This window comes from Heloderma suspectum, chromosome 13 (genome assembly GCF_057233095.1).
Source record: "Heloderma suspectum isolate Gila_16-S chromosome 13, 16-S_ref, whole genome shotgun sequence".
NCBI classification, from domain to species: Eukaryota; Metazoa; Chordata; class Lepidosauria; order Squamata; family Helodermatidae; genus Heloderma; species Heloderma suspectum.
In genome coordinates this window covers 33,321,140-33,331,329 of record NC_139470.1, presented here as the reverse complement: position 1 = coordinate 33,331,329, position 10,190 = coordinate 33,321,140, and the positions used below count along the sequence as shown (strand labels likewise).

Here is a 10,190-nt window from a genome sequence, read left to right as displayed (position 1 = left end):
ACTATTTCTCCATTTGCTTTGAGGAGTTGGACCAGCACCACACAATCCCAGTATGCCACCTTATTTAAATAGGAGAGCAGGAGGGTATATAATTCATTTGTGAGTCCAGCTTACAATGCTTTTGTAAGATTGGAGAAATCATAAACTGGTTCCAGACCAGGCTTTTATTGTGCCATCACCCTGTCATGCACAGAGCTCTACAGGGTCCAGATGGCCACATCCTCCATTTGTAACCCTCCACTGTTTCCCTATTATTTCTTGTCTTTTTTCTGTTAAGGAGAAAAAGACAGAACAGTTTGGATGGGCAGTGCTCTGAGCTGGAAGCGCACATGAATGCGCCAATGCCTTGTGGTGCGTCCAGGCGGACCCCCCCTCCTAGGAGGGGCACTTCGCAAACACAAAACCACACTGCTGGTGGTCGTGGTGGTGGTACATGTGACCTGTCTCTTCGAGAGACATGTCGTTCCTGGGAGCGACATCCCGCTGGGGTGGTGGGATGGTTCGGCCTGTTGCTGCTTCTGGACGGTGAGCAGCTCGCTGCTGTTCTGCTGCTGCAGCGTAACACCGTTTCCCGTCGGACTCCGGAGCTCTGCCGCTTCCTGGTCCCAGGGCAGCCGCCACCGAAGGCCTCCCCACAAAGTGAGCGCCCTTGTCCTCAGCCCGCAGCAAAGAGGGGAGCCTCTCAGTGGCGGTGTGCTTGTGGAGGGCCTGTCTAGGAGGGGCACTCACTGCCCAGTCTCGTGGAAAGGGGCCCCACTCCTGAGCCTCTGAGACGATTATGCTGGAGTGGCACGGAGGGCACAGCTGTCCAGGCAGCAGCTGCCCAGAGGCTTCCAAGCACCGTGTGGGTTGAAGGAACACAGCAGTCTGGAACTGGGGCAGCTCCCCTGAATCACACAGAGCCCCTTGTGGTGTTCAGGAAGTGCTCCCCACAACTGCTCTCGTGGAGATCTGAATGTCTATGCGAGCTGGAAACACTTTAAGGGAGCACATCATGGAGCCAGGTGAAACAAACCAGAATGGGAACTGCAGCAGCCGAGCGGATAGGACTGAAACCACAGAAGAGGGACACCAGTTCCCAGTAGAATTGGCCAGTGTGTTTTAATTTCAAAGCTAAATAAGTTTCACCTTTCCTACGGTGAAGCATTCCGCTCTTGTGCTGTGCATACATTAATGGTTGATTTAATTCTCTGTCTTGCCCAATGGACGTGAAAGGGCATGGCCAGGCAGTCCACGTTAACGGCTCTGGTGTCATAGTTTCTGCCCACACGACAGCAGGAAGCCTTACAGCCAGCTGCTCTTCGTGACTAAAGCTGCTCTCGGACATCGGATGGAGGTGCTACGCTCCACATTGGTGAGTCACGCATGCTTTCTTGTGAACACTACAGCAGCAGGCCGCCGGAGGCTCAGGGTTGTGCCTCGCACTTTGAGCACACGAGCGCACTGTTCACCCTGGGCCCTGCTTGGTTGGCGCCTGGAAGAGGCCAGGGGGCCACCTTGCCAACCCTGCCCTGCAGTCGCTGCCACTCCTGAGGCAGTGTGTGTGCCGACCGGTGCTCTCCATGGAGCAAACCTCTTTCCCTCACATTCTCCCCCTCTGTGAGGTCTGACAGGCATCCCATGGGCCTGTGCAGTCCTGACACATTCCTGTGCTTTTGGCTAGATCCAAGTGGCCATTGGCCAGGTTTTCTTTGTTACCCTCTTGCCTTGAGGAGGCTCTTGAGGTCCCAGCAGCATTTGCCACAGCTGCCAGCCCGCCCTATCAGAATGCTTCCCCCCTCAGGCCTTTCCTGCCCTGCCCCAACCGTTTGCCTCACAAAACAATGTTCAACAAAAATAGCCATAACCTCTAAAAACGTTTGTGTACCCATGCAGATTATGTGAACATACTGGTAAAATAAGGTTACTCAAATGTGCTCTCCAAGTTGAACTTATTCCAGTGGCAGAACTTGGGGGTTTCCTAATGCCAAGCTCCAGTTCTCCTCGCCACCACCATCACCACCACCCTGGTCCCCTCGAACAGTGATGCTGTGTGAATTGGAAGGGCTCATAGGGCGTATGATGAACAGTTCTGTCCTTTTGTGCTTGATCTCCCTTTGCAGGCTCAGTACCGGATGTTTTTTCAAATGATCCTTGTGCTGGGAATTGGTGGGAACCTCCCAATTGGCTATCAGATCTCTGTGATCAACTACCCCTCTGTGGTAAGCGGCATCTCAAGCAGGTGCACCTGCTGGACTGGGGAGCTGACTGAGAGCCTCCTCCGCTGGGGGGATGCACTGCAGTCCCCTGCCAAGGCAGCCTCTCGCCCGACGCCCCCCAGCCAGTGCAGCAAGCCACGGTGGCTGCAGTCGGTGGAACTGAACTGTTTTGCGAATGCAGACACTCATTAAGCTCAGCTTAAGGCCCTTCCCTGTTCATGAGACTTTCTGCCAGTGGATTAATGGGAAGGACACCTACTTTGGGAAGGGCTGGTAGCTCAGTGGGCAGAGCCCCTGCTTTGCCTGTAGAAGGTCCCAGATTCAATCCCCAGAAGCAGGGGCATTGCTAGGTTCTTAAAAGATCCAGGGCACAGGCCCATAACACAGATTTGCGCAATATATAATATCTGAGTCTAAGCGCACCTCTAATATATATATGTGTGTGCGCGCGCACGCATGTGTGCGCGTGCATGTGGTGTGCTTGCATGTGTGTATAGATTACTTATATACATACATAAGAAGCGTGCACTGACCCCCACCCCACTTCAACTCACACCCCAATTCAGCGTTTTGGAAAACATCCTGCTTCTGCTCTGGCCAATTTACAGTCGAACCGTTTCAGCTCAGCACCAAACCTGAGTCAAAGTTTGGAAAAATGAATCTTTATGCTTCCTGCTGACTACTATGGGAAATTAGAAAAAAACAAACTTTTTTCTCTTGGTCAGAACTGGATGATAATTTCAGGCATAGTAGCCCCCTAGAAGCCCAATGTTAGAAAAATAGGCACAGGGTTATATTTTGATTTGATTTTAAAGGGAACTGCCGATAACATTTTTATTACTTGGAAGAATTGGATAAAATTTTCAGGGTCCACTGCTCCATCGGAGGAGATTATGTCTGCCAAATTTCAGAATGACAACCACAGGGGGTTTTGTGCAAGGGTGGCCTTGACATTTTGAGGTCTCCAAAAGAAGACATACTTCTCTCCCTGTGTTCCTTGTGGACCATTGTTCTGAAAATTACAAACAGCCTAGAGTTGTCCCTAAGTAAGAAACCAGCAAAGTTTCAGAAGGATAGGTGGAGTAGTTCATGTGGAAGGGGAGTTCTCCAATTTGGGGGAGGGGGTGATTTGCTTTCCCTATTTTTGGGGTAAGTTTGTATGAAAATGCACAGGTCATTACAGCTGTCTCCCAGGCAAGAAACCTGCAAAGTTCCTGAAGGATATACACGCATGCAAATTTAGAATGACTGGAATTTATTTACATTTCACCAATGTTAGCAGCAGGGGAACATGGGTGGGAAGGTGCTATTGCTTGTGGGCATCTGGTTGGCCACTGTGTGAACAGAATGCTGGACTAGATGGACCTTGGTCTGATGCAGCATGGCTCTTCTTATGTTCTTAAATATGGAGTGCCTCTGAGCACATGCAGAATGCTTTTCTTTCACCACTGGGCACTTACGTTCTCCCCCTACCAATTCTATTCCCCTCTATGCAACCATCTCTCCTCATCCTACCATCCTCCAGCAACTCTTCATAAAAACAGATGTCTTGTTTTGAGAAACTCCTCTCTACCGCCTCGTTATGCACAAGCTCTCATTGTATCTTCCTCCCCATAACTTCATTTGTGCAAAGACTTCACCAGGATCCAGCCAATGAGTCTGTTTTCAAAACTATGGAGAAGTTATGCAAAATGAGAAGTTATGCAAAAAAAAGTTTTCATGCAAAATGAAAACACACACACACAAATGACAAGACATGCACAGGACTGAGCTGGAAGGGTAGTCAATTCATTGGATGGAATTGGGTAGGCACTGTATGAAGCCTGCAGTACCATGCCCACAACTCAGGACTTATTTCTGAGTAAACATGCAGAACATCAAGGTGCAAACCTCCCTGCAAAAGAACTTGTGCTGGAATCCTATGCACACTTTCCCAAGAGTAAGCCTCATTAAACTTAATGGGACTTCTGAGTAGGCATTCATAGGATTGCATAAATTAGCAATATTTATCTCCCCTCCACTTAAAAAGCAAACCAAAAACTCCTATTTTTATGAAAGCTTTCTGTGCATAGGAACATCGGAAGCTGCCTTGTACTGAGTCAGACCCTGGGTCCATCTAGCCCAGAACTGTTGACACTGACCGGCAGCAGCGGCTCTCCAGGGTTTCAGGCAGGATTCTTTCCTGGCCCCGCCTGGAGATGCTGGGGATTGAACCCAGGACCTTCTGCAGGCCAAGCAGGGCTCTGCCACGGAGCTGCAGCCCTCCCTATTGCTGGGTGATGGCAACTGACAAACAAAACAGCCCCAGATTTGTTTCTCTGCAACCATGTGAACCCACTTTTCTGAAAGGCTTGAGTGACAAGGAGAAAAACCAACCCTCTTGTCTGTTTGTACAAGATCAAATACAGTTCAGAACTTCTCTTGCCCACCAAAGAGAATTCTCTTTAAGATTTCCCCAAGATATGCTCTGGGTGGAATAAAGAAGAGAAAGAAAGAACAGGATAGGGGAGGGAAGAAGAAAAGAATGGTGACTGGAAATGCACGGGGTGGGGGGTAGAGAGAACTCCCTGAGCCAAGTGGCTCCTTTCAGAGGAATTTAGGAGGCTGTGGAAGGTTTGTAAGGATTACATGTAATTAAATGAACTTTATGAGGTGAGGTGGCTGACGGCTTTTTCTAGCTTTTTTAAAACTGTAAAACCTATTTAAAAGCCTCACCAGTTCTTCGATCATGACGCCACATAGTCCTAACCCTCCATTTGGAATAATTGGAGTCCTACAGCTAATTCAGAGAAATTAAAGTGGAAGGGGGAAAAGGAGTTTGTGGAGGCTGACTGCATTCTTTGCTGTACTGAAGCTACTAAACGTCTGCAGAAGCCAAAGGTTCCAGTTTGGGGCGGTAAAATCAGATGCTTTGTGAAATGCCAGTATTTCACATGGAGCTCTTTCTTCCGTTCCTTCTCCCTCTTCAAAATTTCATTGCAAACAAGCTTCCAACAGTGGGCATGTAAGAACAGAAAAGTAGCAGAAAACAGGGGTTTTGCACCTCAAAAAAACCTACACCAGAGATTAGGGATTTGTTGTTCAGTCATTCAGTCGTGTCCGGCTCTTCGTGACCCCATGGACCATAGTGTCAAGGGCTCCTTGGAGGCCGCTCTCAGTCTAATTTAGTAGCCAAGTCCAGACACAGACAAAGGGATTCCTTTCAAAGCTTTATTCTTCTTTTACAACTTAACAACTCTACAGGTAGCAACTAGATCTGAGCAGCAGAGTACCTATGCCCTAAGTTGAAACAGTTGGTCCCCGTTTGAAAGGGAATTACTGGCAGACCCCTGAACTTAAGGACTAGGGAGAGTCCCTCCCCTTTTCCCTTGGATCTTCTGGGAGCAGCCTTTGTTTGCGCGCCAACCGGGCACTACGCTTCCTTTTCGCGCCCTCCATCTGGCGCCGCTCTCTGCATCTGCGTCGCGCATCCACCAAGTCTGCTATCTGTGCTCGGTCACTCCCTGGACTGCTTTCTAATCTAGGAATGCTGGTGGGAGGAATCTCCGTCAGCTGTGGGCCCTGGGAAAGAGGAGCGCGCTCCTCTCCCAGGAGCGACTGCTCTTCCTCAGAATCAGAACTACTCTGGGATTCTATGGGCTCAGTGTCAACCCTGACACATAGCACGCCAGGCCTTCCTGTCCTGCGCTCTCTCCCGGAGCGTGCTCAAGTCCATATTCATTGCATCAGTGATGCTATCTAGCCATCTCATCCTCTGCCGTCCCCTTCTCCTTTTGCCTTCAGTCTTTCCCAGCATCAGGGTCTTTTCCAGAGAGTTTTCTCTTCGCATTAGGTGGCCAAAATATTTGAGCTTCAGCTTCAGTATCTGTCCTTCCAATGAGCACTCAGGGTTTATTTCCTTTAGGATTGACTGGTTTGACCTCCTTGCAGTCCAGGGGACTCGTAAGAGTCTTCTCCAGCACCACAGTTCGAAGGCATCAATTCTTCGGCGCTCAGCCTTCCTTATAGTCCAGCTCTCACAGCCATACGTTGCTACTGGGAAAACCATACCTTTGATTATGCGGACCTTGGTCGGCAAGGTGATGTCTCTGCTTCTTACTATGCTGTCTAGGTTGGACATAGCTTTCCTCCCAAGGAGCAAGCGTCTTTTAATTTCATGGCTACAGTCACCGTCTGCGGTGATCTTGGAGCCCAAGAAAATAGAATCTGTCACTGCTTCCATTTCTTCCCCTTCCATATGCCAGGAAGTGATGGGGCCAGATGCCATGATCTTCGATTTTTAATGCTGAGTTTCAAACCAGCTTTTGCACTCTCCACTTTCACCCTCAACAAGAGGCTCTTTAGATCCTCTTCGCTTTCTGCCATTAGGGTGGTATCGTCTGCATATCGGAGGTTGTTGATAATTCTCCCGGCAGTCTTAATTCTGACCTGTGATTCATCCAACCCGGCGTTTCTCATGATGTACTCTGCATATAAGTTAAATAAACAGGGTGACAATAGGCAGCCTTGTCGTACTCCTTTCCCAATTTTGAATAAATTTTGAACCAAAAACTTCCCTTCTTTCCTCAGCTACTTGTAAAGCCTCATCAGACAACCACTTTGCTTTCTTGCATTTCTTTTTCTTTGGGATGGATTTCGTTGCTGCCTCCTGAACAATGTTACGGACCTCCGTCCATAGTTCCTCAGGCACTCTGTCTATCAGGTCTAATCCCTGAAATCTATTCCTCACCTCCACTGTATATTCATCAGGGATATGATTTAGGTCATACCTGAACGGTTTAGTGGTTTTCCCTACATTCTTCAATTTAAGCCGAAATTTTGCAAGAAGCAGCTCATGATCTGAGCCACAGTCAGCTCCAGGTCTTGTTTTTACTGACTGTATGGAGGCTTCTCCATCTTTGGCTGCAAAGGACATAATCAATCTGATTTCGATATTGACCATCTGGTGATGTCCATGTGTAGAGTCGCCTCTTGTGCTGTTGGAAAAGAGTGTTTGCTATGATCAGCATGTTCTCTTGGCAAAACTCTATTAGCTTTTGTCCTGCTTCATTTTGTACACCAAGGCCATGCCTGCCTGTTATCCCGGTGATTTTTTGACTTCCTACTTTAGCATTCCAATCCCCTATGATGAAGAGGACGTCTTTTTTTGGTGTTAGTTCTAGAAGGTGTTGTAGGTCTTCATAGAACTGATCAACCTCAGCTTCTTCGGCCTCAGTGGTTGGGGCATAGACTTGAATTACTGTGATGTTGAATGGTTTGCCTTGGATTCGTACTGAGATCATTCTATCATTTTTAAGATTGTACCCCAGTACTGCTTTTCCCACCCTTTTGTTGACTATGAGTGCTACTCCATTTCTTCTAAGGGATTCTTGGCCACAATAGTAGATATGATGGTCACCTGAATTAAATTCGCCCATGCCTGTCCATTTTAGTTCGCTGATTCCCAAGATGTCGATGTTCAATCTTGCCATCTCATGTTTGACCACCTCCAGCTTTCCTTGATTCATTGATCTGACATTCCAGGTTCCTAAACAATATTGTTCTTTACAGCATCGGATTTTCTTTTCACCACCAGACACATCCACAGCTGAGTGTCCTTTCGGCTTTGGCCCAGCCGCTTCACTCTTTCTGGCGCTACTTGGAAATACCCTCTGCTCTTCCCCAGTAGCATATTGGACACCTTCCGACCTGAGGGGCTCATCTTCCGGCGTCATATCTTTTAGCCTTGTGATACGTTCCATGGGGTTTTCTTGGCAAGAATACTGGAGTGGGTTGCCATTTCCTTCTCCAGTGGACCACATTTTGTCAGAACTCTCTGCCATGACCTGTCCGTCTTGGGTGGCCCTGCACGGCATAGCTTATGGCTTCACTGAGTTACGCAAGCCCCTTCGCCACAACAAGGCAGTGATCCATGAAGGGGCTCATTCCCTGTATTGCTTAACAGTTTTTTAATTTTTGTTTTAGTATTTGAGAAAAGGAAACTTTATGCATGGCTAGCACAAAAGCCACTGGACCTAACCGTCTGAACTTTGGCAGGCTCGGTCAGCTCCATAGGGGCTGCCAGGCCCACAGATTCCATTCCCATATATGGAAGCACAAAAAAAAATAATAATATTGTTCTTTGCTTTGACAGATTTTCTTGAAAATAGCAAACTTTACCTGTGACTAGCACAAAAGCCACTAGACCTAACTGCCTGAAATTGGGCATGTTCAATCACATCCATGGGAGATATAAGGTCTCCAAATTTCATGTATTTATCATACAAACTAAAAACGTTATGGCCATTTCTGTTTTCCAATGCAAGTAAATGGGAAAATGTAAAAAACATGGCAATTGGGACAGTTCAAAAGATCCGGGGTATAGCACAAAAGTTCCAGGCCCTGGGCCCGAGTGAGCCCTTCCTAACAATGCCCCTGTCTAGAAGCATCCCCAAGTAGGGCTGGGAAAAAATCCTGCCTAAATCCTGGAGGGAGAGTCACTGCTGCCAGCCTGTGTGGACAAGACTGGTCTAGATGGACCACACAGGGTCTTGCTCTGTGTGGGTGCCTTCCAACACTCTGGGAATTGCTGGGAATTAGCAGATTGTCACGGTGGGCATAGCAGTCATAAGATATCCCCAGCATGACAAAGCAGTGCACATGAAGCAGTTTTTAAACTGGAAAGCAAAGGAAAGGGGGGTGAGGGATGAAGCCAGCCAGCCAGTGGCCACAGGAACTGAAACTACTCCCTGAAACAGCTTGCCGTGGTTTTACCCACTGCCCCCAAATCACAGCCCCATTTCAGGGGGGATGAAGCAGATATCCCAGTTTGGAAGAACCCACAAAATTGGGTCCATTAGTATTTTTATCCTGCGATTCTGTTGAAAAATAAAGCAGTTTATAATAACATAATACCAAATGCAACCTAGCCCAGCCCTAGTTTACAGTTTACAAGTCACTATCTTTTTAGTGGGCAACGCAAATCCTTTTGAAGGGTTAACTCTGCACAACAATGATGATGGTGGTGATGATGATATGATGGATTGGGCTGAAGCCTCATTAATCAAAATCCCTTTCCATCCCCTCCCAGTACATTAAAAGGTTTATGAATGAAACGTGGTTTGAGCGCACTGGATCCCCCCTCCAGGAGAAGACCCTCCTGTTCCTGTGGTCCTTCATTGTGTCCATCTATGGTGTAGGAGGATTGATGGGATGTGTCTGCAGTGGCTTCCTGACTGTGAAATATGGGAAGTATGGATACCAAATTGATTGCTATAAAGAACTTAGAAGTCATAGAATCATAGGGTTGGAAGGGACCTGCAAGACCATTGAGTCCAACCCCCTGCTCAATGCAGGAAGCCTGATTCCCAGGCAGTCTCCCATCCAAGTACTAACCAGGGCAATGCTTAGCTTCCGGGATCAGATGAGTTCAGGGACATCCAGCCCTTTGCTGCCTTGAATTCCGAAGCATTTCATCACATCCCAGAAAAAAACACTTAATGAAATATGCCCCTTTTGAATTTTCTTAAGCTTAAAAGTTTCTCCACAGGGGACTTTTATCCTGCGATCAAGATTGGTTACTCATGGAAGTTTGCAGCTCCTTTACATGATGCTGTCGAGTTCCAGGGCCTCTCCCATGCTTTCTGAACCTTATCCTGCTTTTTTAAGATCACGGATAATGAGCTATTTAAATAACCAGAGTTTAATTTCTCCATGAAAAGAGGAAGTGGCGCAATAAAAAAGCACCATCCAGTGACTGTATAATGAAACATATAGAGCTTGCAGATAAAGGAACTCCCTCGGGAAAAAAGCAGAAATGCATGAAAAGGGGCAATCTTACTTCGGCAAAGAATATGGAAACAGAAACCCCAGTAAACGTGCAGGATAAAAGTCCTTTGTGTAGAGTAGCCCTAAGTCTCACTAATTCATTGTCTTTGTTTGAATTGTCATTTTGCTCTCCGTTATTTTATGATTGTGTTTTTATTACATGTTACCTTTTAGCATTACTGTAAC

At 47.3% G+C, this 10,190-nt stretch overlaps 1 protein-coding gene across 1 annotated transcript in view; it reads left to right on the top strand.

Annotated features, from left to right (window-relative positions):
• The first annotated feature begins 1,330 nt into the window (after nt 1-1,330).
• The window catches only part of LOC146336359 (solute carrier family 2, facilitated glucose transporter member 11-like), a 29,094-nt gene continuing 20,234 nt past the window's right edge, over nt 1,331-10,190 (top strand). Inside the window, exons 1-3 of the mRNA XM_084819279.1 lie at nt 1,331-1,354; nt 2,103-2,201; nt 9,268-9,428. Of these exons, the coding sequence (XP_084675405.1) occupies nt 1,331-1,354; nt 2,103-2,201; nt 9,268-9,428 (284 nt within the window). The remainder of the gene's footprint in view (nt 1,355-2,102; nt 2,202-9,267; nt 9,429-10,190) is intronic.